General features: G+C 43.0%; 1 protein-coding gene across 4 annotated transcripts; it reads right to left on the reverse strand.

The window, feature by feature from the left end:
* LOC114110017 (pregnancy-associated glycoprotein 1-like) lies at positions 1–20,939 on the reverse strand. Of its 4 annotated transcripts, none has more exons than XM_060408776.1 (10): positions 20,831–20,931; positions 19,599–19,749; positions 18,506–18,623; positions 18,291–18,409; positions 16,902–17,095; positions 15,848–15,964; positions 14,062–14,203; positions 13,876–13,974; positions 10,087–10,148; positions 1–1,731 (listed from the first exon to the last, which is right to left on the reverse strand). In XM_060408776.1, exons 1-9 carry the CDS (start codon positions 20,929–20,931, stop codon positions 10,134–10,136), a joined length of 1,056 nt encoding a protein of 351 aa, XP_060264759.1. In that variant the 3' UTR covers positions 1–1,731; positions 10,087–10,133. The 4 variants fall into 4 exon arrangements, with proteins under 4 accessions (XP_060264759.1, XP_042098596.1, XP_060264758.1 ...); XM_042242662.2 differs by having other exon boundaries at positions 1–1,779; XM_060408775.1 differs by lacking the exon at positions 1–1,731 and adding an exon at positions 1,841–6,610.
* Between the last annotated feature and the right edge of the window lie 1,085 nt (positions 20,940–22,024).

Raw genomic sequence — 22,024 nt, forward strand, 5'->3', positions numbered from 1 at the left:
ATATATATATACTACTTTATTTAATAGATAATCAACAAAGACCTACTGTACATCACAGGAATTCTGCTCAATAATCTGTAATATCCTGTATGGGAAAAGAATCTAGGAAAGAAGGGATACATGCCTATGTATATGGGAATTAATTTCTCATACAGCTGATATTAACACAATGCTATAAATCAACTATATTCCTATATAAATTAAAAGCTGATTAAAAAAATGCTTACATGTAGACATCCATGGAGTTCTTTAGACTCGCAGGACTTCAGATATGATGCTGGATATTGCAGAACGGGTGCAGAAATTACAGACATTATCTGAGGTTACATTTTCCTGAGCTTTGGTATATTTTGCTTCTAGTGGCACCTTTGTTTTGTCTTTGGAGGATCTAATACAAGGGCTTGGAGACACCAGCTGGGTGTTAGTTGAAGGATGAGAGGGAGGCACTAGTGGGAGAGTGAAAGCCCAGCTCCCAGCCTTGGGTTGGGGCACATTTGAGGCACAACTTATGTCCCAATTTCCCTGTGAAAACAGGCTATAGCTTCCGTCTTCATGACTTGCATGAAAACAGACCCAGACTGAATTCATCCTTTTTCATGTCCTGCTTCCCGTGAGACCTCACTGGTTTCTCTGGGAGAATCTTTTTAAAAAAGTTTTTGTCCAATTAATTAAAATAAGTAACTTTATATTAAAAATAATTTTGGCTGTACTAGGTCTTCATTGCTGCTCAGGACTTCTTTATTTGCAGCGAGCAGGAGAACATCTGTAATGGCAGTGCGCTGGCTTTTCAATCCTGTGCTTCTCTTGATGTAGACAACAGGCTCTAGGGCACTTGGGCTCAGCAGTTTTGGCCCACTGGCCTAGTTGCCCTGGGGCATTTGCGATCTTTCCAAACCAGGTCTCAAACGCATATCTTAAGCACTGGATCAAAAGGGAAAACACCCCAGAAGGAATTAGAAATAAATCACTTTTACATGAAACTTGGCACCATGGCCTATTTATGAGGAGACTGAGAGAGGATTGTCCCTGCTTCAAGCAACCTCCTGAGATGAGGACTGATTAAGGTTCCCCTCCCAAGGGTTCCTACAGGATCTTGAAGCTGTCCTGCCATGTGGCTTTGTTCTTGCTTCAGTTTCTGAATCCCACACTAGAGCATAGCTTCCAGAGGGCAGGGATGTCACTTGACTCACTTCTAAGTATATGCCAGTAGATTTTGCCTCATTCAGACCCTAATGTCAAGACAGAGCTAACTCAAAGATCAGTTATTCTATTATGAGTGTTAGGTTACAGGTTCAACAACTGTAATCAAACTCTGAATAACATTGTATTAAATACAACACAATTTCAATTCTCTTTCATATAATGTTAGTGCAGGTCTCTCCACAGAGATGAGGGCCCATTTTTTTCTTGTCACATCTTCCCCCAGTGCTGCTTACCTCTGGCCTAACATGGCTGCTCTAGCTCCTGTCATTATATCTGCATTCCAGCTAGTGGGACAGAAAATAATACTTCCATTTGGAAGTGAGATATCACCTCTACTCAAATTCCACTGGCCCAAGTATCTTCCATGGTCATGGCAAACCTGGAGGTGGTGGGCACACAAAAGGGCAGGGGAATGTGATCCTACTGAAGAACGTTCACGATGAGTAACAAGAGCCACCACCCTTCATTCATGTCCCTTTAATTAATTCTTCTTTGGTTCCCTTCACACAGCTCTCAGTCTTTTTTAGCCTGCAGATATGGATATGGATGAGGTTATAAGAGAGGACATGGCCCAGGCTGTACAAATATGGAGAAAACAAGAAAGGAGAGAAGATAAGAAAGTTAAAAATGCAAAATCTAAAGGAAACCATGCTTATAATCATAATTTTGCATTTATACAATTAAAGTATAATGGTTGATGAATCAGTTTATAAAATAAAAATTTAGAGAAATGTAAAATATAAATATATTCACTAAACCCAACAAAATAATAAGGCTATATCATATTAAACACATAGTAGTATCAGGATTAAGTTTGGATGCACATTGCTAAAAGCTAAAACAACAATAACTTTAGCAAGATAAACTTGATTTTTCTCTCCCACTGGAACAAAGCTTTAGGTGGGCCAGCCAGAGCTTGAGTGGTATCAGTCTCCAAGGTTACATGATGGTCCAATACAACTGCAGGAATTTCAGCCATCACAACTAAAATCCAGACAATAGTTAGGAAGAAAGTAGGGAAGGGAAGAGTCCCATCTTTCAGCTAAATCAACTCCTTGAAAGCAGATTTCCAAGAAATCCCTCTTACAGTTCTGCTTGCATCTCTAAGTCACCAGTCATGACTAAGAGCACGGGTGGGCAGGAAATGCAGTCCTATAGCTACTGGGCTCATGGCTATATAACAAACTATTTTCAATTTTGAAAGAGAAGGAAGTTTTGTAGGTAGCTTGCAGCACCAGCCTTAAAGAACAAACCTTTTATGAATGGATTAGGCTGAACAGCTGGTCACAGTGTGGGAGTTAGGCAGAAGGAAAAGCAATGAGAAACAGCTAGATGGATCTGAACAGTGCTCCAGAAAAAAGAGGCAGACTAGCCAGTAGAGATCTTCTATGGACTGAAGGGAGGATTATACATACCACATGGCCCTATCTGGTTTGAAAACTGCATTTCCAACTCAGGTCCCAAATCTCTTTCAATTCTTCAGCTTCTAAATACCTTGTCTTTGTTACCTCACATTCTGACCTACCTGTCTCACCTTCCTTATTTCTGTTCACATCACTTCTCCATCTAGTCCACCAACATTGCAAGATCTAGTACTGAGGAGTTAGCAACACTTTCTAGAAGTGGGTAGAAACACAATGACTATTTCTACTTTAGTGTTTGTCTTTATCAAGATCTTCTGAAGGACTGAGATGGCTAGAATTATGGAGATCTCAAGTTTGAAACCTTTTTAAAAAACATTTCTTGTTACATTGGTCTGTTGGTGGTGATGCAATCTTGTTGTGTGTCTGAGAAAGTATTTTATCTTTTTTATGATATGTATTTTTCTTGTGTATAGAATTCTGAGTCAAGTATATTTCTCTCAGCATTTTAAGATGTGGTGCCAGTGTACTCTGGCTAACATTGTTTCATATGCCTAATCTGCTGTCTTTCCTATGTTTTGTTCTACTTTGTTTTTCCTTCTGGTTACATTTCTCTGGTTGATTGTTTTTAACAATGAATTGTCATGCACCTTTGAATAGTTGTCATATTTCTTGTCCTTGAATTAATTGAACTTCTGTGTTAATGGGTTTAAAGCTTTCATCATATCTGGAAATTTTTCAGCCAGTAATTATGAAGTTCTTTTCTCTGTTCTCCTTCTTTCACTTTCTGTAGCATTCCATTTACATATATTTTAGTATTCTTAAAGTTGTTTCAAATCTCTGTGATGCACAATTAATTTTTTCCCGCAGTCTTTTCATTCCTATTTTCCATGTCTCTATTTAACTTACTCAATATTCTTCAGCTTCATGAATATAAGGATTATTAATGTAGTAAACATTTTAATGTCCTTCCCTGCTAATTATGTAATTTATATTTTAACTGTGTTTTTGCTAATTGATTTTTACCTCATTATGAATATTTTCTTGCTTCTTTATACATCAGAAATATTTTTCTTTTTAAATTTATATATTTATCTTAACTAGAGGATAATTACTTTACAATATTGTGATTGACTTAGGACAAATATATTCACAATTCATATGGAAATTTTAAGTTGGATATTGGATGTAGTAAATTTTCCCTTTGGCTGCTGGATATTTTTAAATTTTTATAGATTATTTCTGGCACTATTTGCAAACACTGTTAATATCTTGGAAACAATTGTATTTTTTGAAGGCTTGCTGTTCAGGTTTTTTATCTGATGTGAGACCAGCCTTTAGACCAGGTTACTATTCCCCACTAGTAAGGCAATATTGTCTTCAGGGCTATACTGATGTCATGGGAATTATGAGTAATTTCCATGCTGGTGGGTGGGGACATCATTAAACTTGGCTCAATTTGAGACTCGAGGATTGTTCCCTATAATTCTGACCAGTACTGTAACTCTCTCCTGAGAACTGAAGTGGTACCACCTGTACACTTGCACAGTTCTCTGTGTGTAGCTCTCTCCTGTGAACCCTATTTACAGTCTCAAATCTCTCTTCTTGAGGAGACCGTTTGTCTCTGCATAGATAGCCCTTCCATGTATGCATTGGAAATTATTTCTAGAGTTGGGGCAATTGTAGAACTCACCTTGCTTGCTCCCCACCTCAGGAATTCATACTCTGCTGCCTGATGTTTGATGTAAAAAAATGTTCTTTCATTTATCTCTTCTACTTTCAAGTTGTTTGAGACAAGAGGATAAATGTGGCCTTTGCTCCTCTATGCCTACCAAAATGGACATCCCCCTGCAATCAGAGCTCTCTGAATGCCTTGTGGATGCTAGGCATTGTGCATGGGTGCAGACTAACTAGGAGTATGTGTTGGGGCCTTGGGGAGCCCTGGTTTGTGGGAGAAACATGGCAATTACAACTAGCATTTGCTATGGGGTATGTTCAGTTCAGTTCAGTCGCTCAGTCATGTCCAACTCTTTGAAACCCCATGGACTGCGGCACACCAGGATTCCCTGTCCTTCACCAACTCCTGGATCTTGCTCAAACTCATGTCCATCGAGTCGGTAATGCCATCCAACATTCTCATCCTCTATCGTCCTATTCTCCTCCTGCCTTCAACCTTTCACAGTAATAGGGTCTTTTATAATGAGGAAGTTCTTCACATCAGTTGGCCAAAGTATTGGAGCTTCAGCTTCAGCATCTGTCCTTCCAATGAATATTCAAGATTGATTTCCTGCAGCATTGACTTGTTGGATCTCTTTGTAGTCCAAAGGACTCTCAAGAGTCTTGTCCAACACCACAGTTGAAAACCATTGATTCTTCATTGCTCACCATTCTTTATGGTCCATCTCTCACATTCACACATGACAACTATAAAAATCATAGCTTTGGTAATACTGAACTATTTCTGCAAAGTAATATCTCTGTTTTTAAAAATGCTGCTAGGTTTGTCATAGCTTTTCTTCAAACAAGCAAGCATCTTTTAATTTCATGGATGCAGTCATCATCTGCAGTGGTTTTGGAGACCCCCAAATTAAAGCCTCTCACTGTTTCCATTGTTTCCCCATCTATTTGCCATGAAGCGATGGGAAAAAATGCCATGATCTTCATTTTTTGAATGTGGAATTTAACCAGATGCTTCACTCTCCTCTTTCACTTTCACCAAGAGACTCTTTAGTTTCTCTTCACGTTCTGCCATGTGTCTTCTGCATATCTGAGGTTACTGAGATTTCTCCAAGCAACCGTGATTCCAGCTTGTGCTTCATCCAGTTGGGCATTTTGTATGATTTACTCAGCATATAATTTAAATAATCAGGGTTACAATATACAGCCTTTATGTACTCCTTTCCCGATTTGGAACCAGTCTGCTGTTCCAAGTTCAGTTTTAACTGTTGCTTCTTGACCTGCATACAGATTTCTCAGAAGGCAGATAAGATAGTCTGGTATTCACATTATGTAAGTTTTCCACAGTTTGTTGTGATCCACACAGTCAAAGGCTTTAGCATGGTCAATAAAGCAGAAGTAGGTATATTTCTGTAATTCTCTTGCTTTTTCTATGATCCAATGGATGATGGCAATTTGATCTCTGGTTCCTCTGCCTTTTCTAAATCCAGCTTGAACATATAGAATTTCACAGTTCATGTACTGTTGCAGACTTGCTTGGAGAAATTGCTTTGGTAGCATGCGAGATGAGTGCAAGTGTGTAGTAGTTGAACATTCTTTGAAATCGCCTTTCTTTGGGATTGCAATGAAAACGACCTTTCCAGTTCTGTGGCCACTGCTGAGTTTTCCAAATTTGCTAGCATATTGAGTGCAGCACTTTAACAGCATCATCTTTTAAGATTTGAAATAGCTCTTCAATTCCATCACCCCCCACTAGTTTTGCTCGTAGGTATGCTTCTTATGGCCCTCTTGACTTCACATTTCAGGATATCTAGTTCTAAGTGAGTGATCACACCATCGTGGTTACCTCAGTCAAAAATATCTTTTTTGTATAGCTCTTCTATATATTCTTTTAACCTCTTCTTAATATATTCTGCTTCTTTTAAGTCCACGGCATTTCTGTCTTTTGTAAGGCCCATCTTTGCATGAAATGATCCTTCCCTCACTCTTATTTTCTTGAGCAGATTTCTGGTCCTTCACATTCTATTGTTTTCCTCTATTTCTTTTCACTGATCACATAGGAAGGCTTTTTAAAAATCTCTTCTTGCTATTCTTTGTAACTCTGCATTCAGATTGGTATGTCTTTCTTTTCTGATTTGCCTTTTGCTTCTCTTCTTTTCTAAGTTATTTCTAAGGCATCCTCAGACAACCATTTTGCCTTTTGCATTTCCTTTTCTTGGGGATGGTCTTGATGAGTTATGTACAGAGCCAAAAATGAAGATAACTGCATCCAGTTCCATTATTTCATGGCAGATACACAGAGAAACAATGAAAACAGTGACAGACTTTATTTTCCTGTGCTCCAAAATCACTGCAGATAGTGACTGCAGCTGTGAAAAAAAAAAAAAAAAGACGTTTTCTCCTTGAGAGAAAAGCTATGAAAAAACCTGGCAGCATACTAAAAAGCAGAGACATTACTTTACCAACAAAGGTCTGTATAGTCAAAGCTATGGTTTTTCCAGAAGTCGTGAGTGGATGTGATAGTTGGCCCATAAAGAAAGCTGAGCACCAAAGAATTAATGCCTTTGAACTGTGGTGTTGGACAAGACTCTTGAGAGTCCCTTGGAGTGCAAGATCAAACCAGTCCATCCTAAAGGAAATCAGTCCTGAATATTCATTGGAAGGACAGATGCTCAAGCTGAACCTCCATTACATTGGCCAGTTGATGGGTAGAACTGACTCATTGTAAAAGACCTCAATGCTGGGAAAGATTAAAGGCAGGAGGCAAAGCAGAAGACAGAAGACGAAATTCTGGGTGGCATCACCAACATGATGAACATGAGTTTGAGCAAGCTCTGGGAGTTAGTGATGGGCAGTGAAGCCTGGTGTGCTGTACCCCATGATATAGCAAAGAGTTGGACATGACTGAAAGACTAAACTGAACTGATGTACAGAGGACAATCAGGGAGCAGGCAGAAGTATTTAAGGAAGGAGGAAGGAACAATTTCTGGACAGCTAATGATGGGTTGGCAAGTGGTTTAAGGCTGGAGAAACTGTAGGGAAGTTATTCTATGCCAGGTGGAGAGAATGGTAAGAGAAAGGCAGGGCAGAAGTGCTGGGATTTCTCAGAGGACAAGATCCCCATTCTACTAAACTTTATCAATGCTAAATATTGTTAGCTGTTTGGAAACATGAGTTTTGTTTTGGAAGTGGTAGAGCAATATTCAATGGAACGGCTGATGCTGAAGATGAAGCTCCAACACTTAGGCCATCTGATGTGAAGACCCAGCTCATTGGAAGAGACTCTGATGCAGGGAAAGACTGTGGGCAGAAGGAAAGGAGATAAAAGGATGAGATTGTGAGATGGCATCACAGACTCAAAGGACATGAGTTTGAGGAAACTCCAGGAAATAGTGAAAGACAGGGAAGCCAGCTTTATGGCTGAACATGTGATCATAAAGAGTCAGACATGACTTAGCAACTGAACAATACCAATGAGGACACATGGTCTAATGAAGGCTCTGGTCCTGGTGGGAGTGGAGAAAGTTTTAGGTGGAAGGAGAGGCTTCCCATCCTCTGGTGCAGGTCCTTGAAACCAAGACAAGGAGCACAAGATTTTGAATGTGTTACCAAACATTATTTGCTAAGAAAACAAAAAACTGTTTTCTGCAGCAGGGAGAGCTTTGACTGAGTTTGTTCTCTAGATTTTACTGAGGGATGTTGAAGGGATCTGGAGTGGGCTGAGTCTGTAAAAACCAGGTGACCGGCTGCTGGAGGGTGAGGCTTGTGGTAGACATTCTGCACTAGGTGGAAAATGAACCCAGAAAAAGTGTCCCTTCTGGCGTTTACATGCCAATGTATCATATTGTTTCAGCAGATCACTTCAATGTTGTCTTGGAGCAAGCTAAAAATGTAGGATGGGTGGTTTGCTTTGGTCAATTCCTGTGGGTAGTTAGATGACTAAATGTCTGATTACTTCATTGAATGCTTGGAATCATGCTTGGGAAGGAAAACTAGATCGGGTTCACACATATTTCATCCTTAAACAGCAAGCATAAGAAGGTATCTAAGACAACTGTAGGTAATTTAAACATGAGGGGCCAAATGGGGACAGTTTCATGTAACAGGCTGAGACTGGACTGTACAGGTTGCCATAGTTGTTGCTATGACAAGAAGCCATAAAAGCTACTTGTTGCTACACTGGAGATGTGGGAATCTGAAAAGAGACCAAAAACCTTACAACTCTCCTTGCAGTGTGATTTCAGGCTAGAAGTAGTTGATAAGGAAAGGCTGACTGGTAAGTATGAGGAAGGGAGTAATCTGAGCCAGTAATCAGTAGCTCTTTTGAGAGCCCAGAAAACAGAAGCATCGACTCAGTCAGAGTTCTGTGTCAGGGTTCAGATATAGATGTCATTTGGCTTGAATCAGTATTTAGCCTTGGGGATGGCAGCCATATCCTCTAAACAGAAGATTTCCTTCTCCCCATGTGGCAGTACAATTCATAATTGTTCCAGACTCAGAAACCCAGGAAGTCCTCTCAGGGCCATTTGTTCTTAGCAGACACACACGCAATCTAGAAGGTGGAACTATCATCATGGTGCGCATTTTCCAGATGAGAAAACTGAGGTTAAGGGACTTGATTAAGGTCACACAGCTAAGCACAGGAAAAGCCAAGCACAAACCCAGGGTAACAGTCCTCAAATTGGGTGTTTTTGCTCCATACCTACTAGGAGTGGTGGATGGAGATCTGGCACCAATGGTTAGGCAGAAGCAAACAGTATTCAGGCTTAAATTGAAGTAATTAAGGAAAACCACTAGACCATTAAGCTATGACCTAAATCAAATCCCTTATGAATTTATAGTGGAAATGAAAAATAGATTCAAGGGATTAGGGCTGGTAGCCTGAAGATCTATGGGTAGAGGTTTGTAACACTGTACGAGAGGTGGTCACCAAAACCATCCCCAAGAGAAACAAGTGTGAGAAGGAAAAGGAGTTGCCTGAGGAGGCCTTTAAAACAGCCGAGAAAATACGAGAAGTGAAATACAAAGGAGAAAGGGAAAGATATACACAATGGAATGCAGAATTCCAGAGAATAGCAAGGAGAGATAAGAAAGTGTTTGTAAGTCAACAGTGCAAGAATTAGAGGAAAATAATAGAATTGTAAAGAGTATAAAGCTCTTCAGGAAAATAGGAGCTACCAGAGAAATACTTCATGCAAGGATGGGCACAAGAAAGGACAGAAAAGTCAAAGACCTAACAAAAGCAGAAGAGATTAAGAAGAGGTAGGAAGAATGCACAGAAGAACTGTTAAAAAACCAGTCATAATGACCAGGATAGGAATGATGCTGGGGCCACTCATGTAAAGCCAGATATACTGGAATATGAAGTGGGCCTTAGGAAGCATCACTACAAACAATATTAGGAGAGGTGATGGAATTCCAGCTGAGCTATTTAAAAATCCTAAAGAATGAGGCTGTAAAAGTGCTGCATTCAATATGTCACCAAATTTGGAAAACAGCAGTGGCCACTGTGCTGGAATAGGTCAGTTTTCATTCCTTCCAAAAGAAAGGCAATTCCAAAGAATGTTCAAACTGTCATGCAATGTGCTCATCTCACTTGCTAGCAAGGTAATGTTTAAAATCCTCAAGCTAAGCTTCAACACTACATGAACTGAAAACTTCCAGATGTACATACTGGTTTGAGGAACCAGAGATCAAATTGCCAACATCCATTGGATCATAGAAAGAAGGGAATCCCAGAAAACCTTTCTGTCTGCTTTCACTGACTATGCTAAAGCCTTTCCTTGTGTGGACCTCAACAAATTGTGGAAAATTCTTAAGGAATGGGAATACCAGATCACCTTACCTGTCTCCTGAGAAGTCTGAATGTAGGTCAAAGAGCGGCAGTTAGAATCAGACACGGAACAACTGAAAGATTTAAAAGTGGGAAAGAAGTGTGACAAGATATACATTCTCACTCTGGTTTTTTAACTTGTATATAGGATACATCATTCGATATGCTGGATTGCATAATTCCCAAGCTGGATACAGATTGCTGGGAGAAATATCAACATCCACAGAGATGAAGATGACACTGACCTAATAGCAGAAAGCAAAAAAGAACTAAAAAGCCGCTTGATGAGGAGAGGAGATGCAAAAATTGGTTTTAAACTCAAAATTTTAAAAACTACTTACAAAAATATACTCAACATTCATGGCCTCATATCACTCCACTTCATGGCATATAGATGAGGGAAAAGTACATACAGTGGCAGATTTTATTTCCTTGGGCTCCAAAAGCACTACATACCTTCACTGCAGCCACAAAATTAAAAGACACTTGCTCCTTGGAAGGAAGAAAGGCTATGAAAAACCTGCACAGTGTATTAAAAAGCAGAGCCTCACTTTGCTACAGAGGACTGCAGTGACACAGCTATGATTTTGCCAGTAATCATGTACAGATGTGCGATCTGGACCATAAGAAAGAGTGAATGGGAAAAAATTGAGCTTTTGAACTGTGGTGCTTGAGAAGATTCTTGAGAGTGCCTTATACAACAAGGAGATCAAACCAGTCAATCGGAAAGAAAATCAACCTCCCTGCTGTCTCAGCTGAGGCAACTACTGAGGGCCTCCAGGTGGAAAGAACGGATGCTTCCACTGCAGAAGTGCCTAACCATGGCAGCTCCAAGCAAATAGCTTGTAGCTCCACCCCTGGAAGAAGCTCAGAAAGACTGAATGCTCTGTGTACCCTGGGTCCCTCGATATATGTGTTGCATTATCCGCAGCAGCATTGGAGGCCAAGGAACGGGCATTCTGGGCCCTGGAAGTGGCGGATGGCTCAGGGATCCCCTGGGGCCACCACTTACCAGGTAGGACTGGAAAGGACAGAGCAGTCGTATGTGGCAGAGAGCTGGTGACTGGGGTGTGGGAACAAGAGGTAACGAGCTTTGTATGAAGTATCTCACCCAAACTTCCCTGGAGGAGAAGCCAAGTGATAAGATCATCTGAGATGGGATGAAGACAGTCTATTTCATCACCCCATATAACTCCTCTGAATAAGGAGGTGGAGTTGTTGGGTCATCACAAACTCTTCCAGGGCCTAGACCATCTGCCAGTCGCTATCCTTGGGGCTGCCTCTCCCCAGCTCCAGTCACGTAGTTCTGGAGGAAATTGACAGTCATATGTGCTGCTGGGTCAGGGCCAAAGACAATGTAAAGCCAGTCATAAGATACCTTGTCCCTGCCAGGATGGCTGATCTGGGCTGTACATGTGAACTGAGGTGGGTCATTCAGAGAATACCCTTAAACTGTGATGTATGCAATCTTCTTTCCTTACTAGGTGATGCCTTTGGGATTTAAAACCCTAAGGCAGGTAGCTTGGACTCCCTCACTAGGTGTAGAAGCCTGAAGGAGGAAAGTTGTCAGGCTAAGACCATCGAAAAAGAGTGAAGGGAAAGAGCGAGGGTAAGAGAGGATTGATGACTTCTGATTTCTTGGGTGCAGTCACTGAGGTCTTTGTCTTTGCTCTGATTCTTGTGTCCTGGTTTCCCAGAATCATTTCAATGAATCTCTTGAAGCCAGTTGCAGTTGGGCTCCTCTCCATTTTGATTCAGACTTGGTTCTAGATACTGCACTCCGAGACACAAACAGAGGCACCGATTTGTTTCAGCACCATTAAGAGTGAAACCCTTTATTCTTTCCTGAGAATAGGGTGTGCAGACCACCAAATACAGTTCATCAGCATCCTGGGCAGCAGTACCCTAACTGTGAGTGAGTTTGTGTTAGGAGCAGCTTTACTGATTCCTGAACCACTCCCAGCATTTACACTGCCCGTGCCAGGCCAATCCTATCATTTCCTCGATCAAAGACTGAGAAATACCGCCTCAGGAAGACGTCACCCAGGATCCAGGTCTCTCTAGATGGACTCACTCTGTTTTCTTTAAAGGCGGTATAGCAGTGGCCTCTAGAATCCTGGGGGAGTCAGAGACACACACCAGTCAGCATGAGCCCTTACTGGTGACTCCCCCCAATATCCCGACCTAGCACAATTCTTTGTTTATTTCCCACTTTTGGTAAGTATCAAGGGGTTTTCTCAGCAGCAGGGCATATGAGAGTTCATCCAAAACCAAAGAGGACCAAGACATGAGGTTGCCAGGTGGAAGGGTGTGGTGAGCAGAGGACTGGGAGTTGGGGAAACAGAGGAATGAAAAACACAAAGTCCTTCTGTAGAGTGTAAGGAACTATATTCAGTATCCACTGATAAAACACATGAAAAAGAATAAGAAAGCATAACTGAGTCACATTGCTGTGCAGCAGAACTTAACACCACACTGAAGATTAGCCACACTTCAATATAATTATTTAAAAAGAACAAGTGTGTTCATAGTTCCCCTCACTCCCTGTTTCCTTTCTTCTGTCTCCTGCTCCTTGTTTTCTCTGCAGAGAATGCTGGTTCTCCTCCTGCATCCCCACAATCTGTACTTTATTAAAAACAACTTCATTTTGTATTGGAGTATAGCTGATTAACAATATTCTGAGTTTCAGGTGGACAGTAAAGGGACTCAACCATATGTATCCATGTCTCCTGGTCCCAAAGATCCCCCTCCCATCCAGGCTGTAATATAACTGAGTGGAGTTCCGTGTACTACACAGCATTCTGTTGTTGGTTATCCATCTTAAATATAGCAGTGCCCACAACACGTTCTTGAAGACTTAATTAAGTAACTCTGGGAAGCCTCCTTCAGGCCACACTCACCCTCTTCGGCCACTCTCGGCTTGTCTGGGTAACTTACTCAGGTTCCCCATCCCCACTGGTCAGTCCATAGCCCTCATCACACCTAGTAAGTCCCCAGTGCCCCAGTGCCCCAGTGCAGACCACCTTGAGATTCCATTTGCATGGAATCCTGTGCAGTTTTGCCTAGAACCAAGCAACCCTCCATATGGCTGAATGTGTTTGTGGTTTTAGAATTCCTGCAATTCCCTCTCTTCCTCAAAGCCTTCTTTGAGCCCATTAGCCTGCTCTGAACTCCCATAGGAAGCTGACATGAAGCCTCCACCCAGTGCTGGGGCTGAGCAGTCACTGTGCGCCCTTTATTCACCTTAGCATCCAGCCTCCCCACAGAGGGGTCGGGTATCCCAACTCCCAAAGGAGGCACCTGGCCAGAGCAAGGGGAAATGGCAGCTGAGAACTAGGGTGACCATGTAATTTATCATCCAAACCAGGAAAACTTTGAAAAGGGAAGGGAGACTGTTAACTTGTGCTAGAATATCAGTCTGGGACTGTTCCCAGCGATTCTGTTTGTAACATGGCCTATTTCAGGGACTGCTAGAGCTGACTTCCATGTTCATGCACCTTAGGGCTCAGATTGAACTGAAGCTCTTTGAGGACTGAGGACCTTAGTGTTCCCCTCTCCTTGTGACTCCCACCGTGCCAGCATGGTGTGGTGTCTCCACATTTATTTCAAGAAGATCAGTTTCCCAGACTGTCCTTTAATCTCAAGTGGTTGGTTTTCTGGCAGGCACTGGCCCAGTCACAGGGCTCAGCAGCATCTGAAATGGTGTGACATGGCCTGCAGACTCCACCCTCCTCCCAGCAGCAGCCCAGGGGTTCCTGCAAGCTCCAGTTTGAGAAACAACCCTGAGTATTGTCCCCTCACCTTGAGGATGTAGTCTCGAGCTGGCACTGGGTAGTTGATGCTATTGATGGTGAAGATGATAGAAGGCAGAGTATTGACCGCAAAACATGAAACGTAGTCCTATTAGAGAGAGAGGGTGAGAGGTTGGCCCTGGAGACCTTTGTGGTGTGTGGAACCTGAGAGTGACCCTGGGGCATGACCCTTTACCTCAAAACCCTGTGGCGTGGCACCAATGAGCTTCTGTATGTTATTGACCAGTCTTCTTGGGCCTTCGATCAGTGATGTCCCGGTGTCCACAACAGCCTCGCAGCCACCAGAGCAAGCAATAACCTTTCTTTTCATGGAGATGCTGAGAGACGATGGAAGAAAGTGGGCATCAAGGTCACTCTGAGTCTCCCCAGAGCTGCCCCCTTCCCGACTGTCTCCTAAACAGCCCTTCATCTCTTGCCCTCTTTCATTTGCTCTAGACACAGCACCTTTCTTGACATCCTCGAATGCAGTATTTGAATACACCAGGCTCTTTTGCACCTTGACACAGAATGGTCTTCTTTCTAAGAAGACTCCTCTCCCTTTGACTAGCAACAGATACCACCTTAATTGTATTGTTTTCAGGAAGACTTTCCCCTCGTGTTTATCAGTCTCCTGTCTTGGTCACTCTCTGTAGACCCTTCCTCATGTCTGCTGCTGCTGCTGCTGCTAACTCACTTCAGTCGTGTCCGACTCTATGTGACCCCATAGAAGGCAGCCCACCAGGCTCTGCCGTCCCTGGGATTTTCCAAGCGAGAGTACTGGAGTTGGTGGCCATTGCCTTCTCCTCCTCATGTCTAGCATGTACCAAAGTGACAATTCACTATGTGGGCGAGTCACTTCATATACATCTGCCTTCTTAGATGTGAGGGCGAGTTTTATTCTCCTTGCCTCGCTAAAGTGCCTGACACAGAGTGGATGCCCAATGTTTGTCTGTTCAGTGAGTGAATGAAGACTGAGAAAACAATGAAAAACATCCAGAGAGCTGTATCTAGTGGGGAACAAATATGAGTCACACACAGAGTAAAGATGGAGATTCACCGGGGTAGCAGATTCTCATAGCGGTAGGAGAGCGGGGCTTCTCTGGGAGAGGGTGTCTTCCAGCACTACTCCTACAACCAGTTCAGACCCTGAGACCCTGGTCAGGAAATACATGACTAGCACATGGAAACCCCCCCAAAGAGGTCAGCTTTTGTCTGAGGGTATCACACAGAACCCTATCAATTATGCCTCTTGTCCTCAGGTCACTCCTGGATCCCACCTTCCTGATTCTCTGTTATAGCCCCTGTCCCACTGTATGCCCATGAACATGGGGTGTCTTTTTTTTTAGTTGCTTTCATGGCTTTAGACTGGAGCCAACCTCTCTCCACTTCGGGGTAGCTGCTCCCTAAGGAGACCAGTTTTCCCCATTTGTTCGGGGCTTCCCTGTTTCTAAACAGACATTTATCTGTATGTCCTAGGTAGCCCTCAATTGTTGGTCTTCTTATCATAACTCTGTTCAGGCTGGTGAAATTCTCCCTGATTCTCTGTTCACTATCTGTAAAGTCCTCTAACCATGCTTCCTACCTCAAAAGGCGGTGGGTGCAGCCCTCTACCAGCAGCCCAGACCTCTCTGGTGCCTTTTAGTTCCCTGGTCTGAGCCTGGTTCAGAAAGCATGGGGATTATGAACCCATGGGTTGTTTGTGTATCCACGTGCTTGTGTGTTTGTTTGTATGTGTGTTTGCATGTATCTCTGTGTGTGCTTGTGTGTCTCTGACTAGCTATGCATGTTTTTATGTGTCTCTGTGTAGGTTTATATGTGTCTGCTTGAGTATTTCCATGTGTCTGTGTGTCTGTCTGTGTCGTTGTGGGTGGTGTATATATCTGTGTGACTATGTGTCTAGAATGCATTTGTGTGTGTCTGCCTGTGTCCATGTACAGTAGCAGGAGTATCACTTGGACTGATCCTCAGAGGGACAGGCTTACCGGTCCATGTGTACACTCCAGTCACCAGCTTGGATCAATGGTACCCAGTTGAGCTCTCCCTTGTAGTAGCGGTGGTCCACCCCACCAAACATCACCACACTGCCCTCCCACTTGTCTCTGTAGAGAGAAGAGAGGGGGTGCTCCTCGGAGGACATTAATAACAGCACTGTCTGAGAGCTGTACTTCTCTACCCATGAAGGTCCTAATAAGGTCCCCATGTACAGATGCAGAAATAGAGTCTAGGGGCAATTGAGATCCAGACTGAGGTCCCTAACTGGCTAATGAGTGGCACAGAGGAGGTTAGAAGCTAATCACTTGGCTGGGCTCCACCCACTATGTCTTCTGAAGAAGCTCTGGACCTCCAGCGACCTAAGTGCTCAGAAACCCTCAGAGGACAGGGTGCTGAAGTGTTTGGCTTTCTCCTTGTCCACCTTGTCATTTTTCAGGAAAATCAAGGCCTGGGAATTCTATTGGTGTGGGTTCAGGTCACTCAGAGTTGCCTCCCATGGCCTGTGACCTCTACTAGCCAAAGGGCTCCACACTAGAAGGGACCCCACTTCTGTTCTCCCTGTCTTGAAATGTTTAATATTTCTTGAACAAGGGGTCCCACAATTTTGTGTCCTACAGTTTCATTTTTCACTGGCTCCTACAAATTGGGTAGCTGGTCCTGGGCTCCCAGTGAAATGCTAATGAGGAAGGAAAGATATCCACCATCCTTCTCCCTCCTTCCTTATCAAATTCGTAAGCAAATCCTAATGCGTTTTCCTTCAACTTGATTCCTGTTACCTTCCATTAGTCTTCCTCCTCACTCACCGCCCCTCCCCCACCACACCAAGACCAAGTTACTGGTCTTGAGCTCAAGAGTAGGGTTGTGTTCTAAGAAAAAGTTATTTATAAAAGCCAGTGGTGAAGCCAGGAAGGGCCCTGGGGCCATAGTTATCCTGGGTTAGATTATCTCACAGAATACTTTTTTATCAAGTGTCCTATAATTTTCATGCAACTGAAAGCATCTTACAGCTAATTTGGAGAAAGGGATTGTCCATCTCAGACTTACTTGCTCAAGTAGAAGGCAAAAACAGGCTCAGAAATGGCACCTTGATTCTTCAGGTTGTCAAAGATGGGGATGGCTCCAGAGAAGGATAGTTTGGGGTAGTTCAAGCCCAAGACGCCATCAAAAGGTATACCCTCAAACCCATATTCCGTCACACTTAGACCGAACGGCTGGTCAGTGCTTACAAGGTCCCCAATCTGTGGGAGAGAAGAGTATTCCCACTACAGATATGTGAAATGGGGCTAGGACTGGGATGGGGTGCATTGCCATAAGATCCTTGGAAAAGAATTGAGGCTGGGCTCTGTCTTCGGTGGCCCATAGGTGGTTAGACCAAGCTGGGAGGGGAATCTGGGTTCCATTTGAGAGAAGCTGTGAATTTTAAAACATCTGCCCCTCTGAAAAACACCACTTGAGTGAGTCAAATTGGCCTCATGGCTTCTGTACAGGTGGGGCAACCAAGAGTCAGGCCAGGTCCCATTGGTGCCTCCTTATGGACAAAACAATCGAGAGCAAGATAGCCTTCTCTTTGGCATCACTATGACCTAATGACAGGAATGGACTGCATTCTCTGTAATGTACTGGGAATTCTGCATCTGTCCAGGAAGACAGAAGCCGAAAACTCAATCTTGCTTGCAGGGTTCTATGAAATTACTGCCTGGTAAGTTCCCTTTTGGGGATATGTGTGTATTTCCGTGAGTGTGTATGATAGAGAAAGAGAGGGGGGGGAGCTACTCAAGTACTTTGGGGGAGGCAGGACATAGCTTTATTAGACTCTTAATGGTTTTCTAGAGTGAGAACTCATTTATCAGACTCCTTGAATTCTCAGGCCTCCAGTTTCCCATTCTGGATACCTGAAGCCCTCGTCTGCTCCCAGGGTCCCCAGATCAGTTTTATTCTGTCCCCAAATGTCTTACAGCAACTGCAGTCTTGAAAAACCAGCCTAACTCCACCTTTTACCACATGTGTGCCCTCAGCAAGGTCCTTGCTGTCTGCACCTCAGTTTCTCATATGCCATCAGTTAATCAGAGTAACTGCTGTGTGGGGTTGTTGCATAATTAAACCAGTTATCACCTGAAAGTGCCTGGAACAGTCTGTGAAGATGAGAGTGGGTGCTTTTATCATCTCTTCGCACACCCAGCAAAATGAACCTTGAACTGCTCATGGACAGAGGAGCTGCAAGTCCACACCTCAAGCCACTCTCTGGGTTAGCTAATCTGTTTGCTCAGGTGTAACCACAAGCACTGCCTACCCAGGGGCATGTTCCTGTGGATCAGATGGCCAATATCTATATGAGATAGGCTAGGGAGGGTCCTGCCAGATGGTCCTGCATCTGTTTTGCAAGCAGTGGTCACTCCATAGCCAGTCCTGACTCAGCATTTGTTACACCATTACCCGAACTGTGTCATGAACAACAACTCCTTTCATTCTCCCAGATCCATACATGATCCCGAACGTCTTATTGGCAAGCCGGAAGGTGGAAGACTGACGATGTCTGAACCTAATGTGTGTAGCTGCAGACACAAGGGATGAGCGTCATCAGGTGCCAAGAGTGGAAACAGGGCCACAGGGCAAGTGAAAGATGGTCCGGGAACAGGATGTCTACTCACAACAGGTTGGGCTGATGCAAAAGACGGAGGACACCCACAAGTCAGATGAGCCTGTGTCAAAGATAACCTGGAATTCTTGAGGGGGTGTTCCAATGGTGATGTTACCCACATAGAGCTTCTACAGGGAAAAGAAGGGAGTGGGTTAGTGCAGAACTGGCTACCCTCTGTTCCCACACTGATACCTCCTTCTGGGTATCACATATCTCTTGAGACCAATTTCTAGCCACTGTGCAGCTCAAAGACTTTGGTCACAGAGGAGTCTGCATTTGATATATTTTTCCTGTGCTACATTTTATGCAGGATATTGACTCTATGACCAGGCATTGAAGTGGTACCTCCTGCATGGGAAGCCCAGAGGCATAACCACTGCACCTCCAGGAATGCTAGACACCCAGGGAAGTCCTGGTGCCTTCATTTGAGAAGCTCTGTAGTCTCTTCAAACCCAGCCTTAGCACCCCCTTCTCCCGGAGGTCCTTCTTGATCAACTCCAGCCACTCCCTCTAAACTCAGACCACATCCAATCAACACCACACAGGTGACCCTTTCACTTGACATGTATTTACTCTTTGCCTATCTCTTAGGCTGGCATGGGCATTCTTGAAGACAAACTAAGCCCTTTGGCTAATCTAAAAACAGTAACCCCAGTGTTAGATTCTTATAGCCTTAAACACAATACAGGTTCAATAAATTTTTACTGCTGTAGTTCTTGCATCTGTGGAAACTGAATTCCTCTGCCTCGGGATTCGCAATTGCTTTGCAGTTGGTTCTACCTTTTGAAAGTGATGGTTCACTCTTCATCTGTAACTGAGTGGCTCACTTAGTTTAGAAGGAACCATCGCCCTCAAACTAATGACACATCTTTGATGCAGAAATGGATATTTACCTGCCACCTGGTAATAGCTGGGCCCAGTCACAAAGACCAACAATTAAGGATAAGAGTCCTTCTCCTCTGAGTGGGGTCCCTGTTTTCCAGTGTCTCTACCTCCTGCAGGAACCCCAAACCCAACATCCCACCTGACATCTCCAGATGAGTCCCGGTGCTAGGCTAGAGCACTGGGGGAGCTGTGGAGAACTATCCTCCCAAAATACTCACATCCATGATGTTTCTCAAGGGGTGAATAGTTAAATTTGAGCCATGAAAGGAAATCTGGGACAGTCTGTAAGCATGCTCCTTCAGGAAATTGTTCAGCATGTTTTTTTCACTGAGGGTTTTTCTCACGGTCTTCACTCTCCTTAGAGGTATTCTTTCACCGAGCATTTGACAAAGAAAACAAAGAAGATGTTACAACAAGCTTCAGTGTTAAGGTATAACTATCATTGTAATGGCCATGTATACTTTCCAATCATTTTTATGAGACACTTTATTATCAGAATTTTATGTATATACCATGGCAAGGACATAGATTTGAATACAGATTCTGTTCTGCAATCTTAGGTAACCTATATGACCATGTGGTATCTCAGTCTGTCCTTCGGTAAAATGGCGGAATGTAACAATACAAACCCACAAATAGAATATCTTGGGGATAAGCAAAGTGACGGATATAAGGTACTTGATAAATATAAAGTTTCAAAAATGACAGCCATTAGCATTGCTGTTGCCATCCCACTCTATCCGTCTCATAGAACCTCAAGGAAGGAGGTAGAAGGGGGACTCATCTTCTTTTAAAAGGGAGCAGTTTGAAATGCAAGAGGTTTCTGAGTTGGCTGTGGTCACAGTGTTTGTCAGATAAAAAACAGTGTATATGAAACAATGTATCTTTCCCCAAGTTGAAAGAGAAGAGAGAGTTGAAAGAAGAATCCAAGTTATAGGGAACAAGTAAGGGAAATTCAGAGGCTTGGGAAGGAAGGATGAGTCAAATGAGAAATTAAAAGACAACAACATAGAGAGAAATACACTCCCAGTGACTTCCAAAGAGAGGGAGAGATAAATGACAGTGATACAGAGATGCAGACATAGACATATACACACTGAAGTAGACAGGGAAAAAAGAGGACATGTTGAATAAAATGTAGAAAAGTGCTATTCCACAGGGCCACACCGACATCTGCATAGATTGAGCACTGAACAGTTGCAAGGAGTTGCATTTTCAACAGGTCATGAAAAGACTGGAACCCAAGAGTTGTGCAACCATGCAAATCTACATCAAGATCTTGGGACCCACAGTTCCTATAGCAAGTTACTTATCAAAAAGAAAGAGTTGGACTTTAATATTCTTAGGGAGATATTCCATTCCCTTCTAAACCTGATGGGTGGAAGAATAAGCAGATGAAAAGAAAAATCAGAGAAAGGAATATGATGTGGCTTACTGTCCCCATACTTACTTGACTATGCACTCTGAGAAGGCCACCAGCCCAAGGAGCACAAGCCACTTCATGCTTCTTTCCTGGCTCCAAGTACTCAGGGAAGTTTGGGTTCTTAGCATGTAGTGGTGACCAGTAGTCCTTAGTTATATATGCTCTGACCTACCTTAGTTTTCCCCTTTAGGCCACTAAAAGATCTGAAAAAAAACACAAAGCTCTTGATAAAATCTTTACCTTCATCAATGTCTTTGATGAGTAGCCTTTGAAGCTTCTCAGACTAGAGAGAATTGAAGCGCAATCTCTTCCTTGAAGCTTGGCTGGAAAATCAAACTGATCTGTATGGACATCTACAAAGATGGAGAAACTTGACTACTTGGAGAAAAACTAAGAATATCATGAAAATGAATACTAGAGGCCATGCTCGACATCCATGGTTTCATGTCATCTTCCTAGCCACTTCATGAGATATGCATTGTTGTCTTCATTGAAGAGGAGATTGCTAGGAGGATAAATTGTCCAATGGCAAAGTGAAGACTTCAGGGACAGCTCAGGGACATACAACTGGCTTTAGTTAGTAGATCTAATGGCAGACATCAGGGGCACCTATGATGCCAGTCTGCATCAAAGATTTAGGGCAGGGCAGTATGTCAATTGTATGGTTTCAGTATTGGAAGAAATGTCATAAGGATCTATAAGATATTTTATATCATTCAACAACTGTACAAGGAAGAACTGTGTGCTAGGTACTGGGTTAAAGGTTTCAAAGTCAAAGTTGATCAAGACAAAAGTAGTCTTTAGCTTAAGAGAGCTAGCAGTCTAGTTCTCACTAGACTCATGTTCCAAGGAGGCAGTCAATATGATACTAAGACTAGGTGGCCATGTTGGACTCTGGGCAGCACAGGCCTTACCACTGGGAGCAGCCTTACCTCCACTTCACCCATGCTGGAAAGCAGGCCAGTTGGCCATGCTTTCAAGAGAATCAGAAGTTTGGATATTTATGTACAATCTACTGATTTTAATGTTAGCAACTTCTTCTTCTTTTTTTTTTTCTTGAAAAAACAGTGGGAATGAAATCTCCACAGCGATGTGCTGGAATCAGCTTTCAGTCTATGCAGGTTTTTATTTCTGGCCTAGAGTTGGGAGTGCAGTGGGGACAGAGAGGAATTTGATTCATGTTTGTTGATTTACAAAGAGATATATGCATACTAAACATGC

Source organism: Ovis aries, unplaced genomic scaffold (assembly GCF_016772045.2).
Source record: "Ovis aries strain OAR_USU_Benz2616 breed Rambouillet unplaced genomic scaffold, ARS-UI_Ramb_v3.0 scaffold_87, whole genome shotgun sequence".
Classification (NCBI taxonomy): domain Eukaryota; kingdom Metazoa; phylum Chordata; class Mammalia; order Artiodactyla; family Bovidae; genus Ovis; species Ovis aries.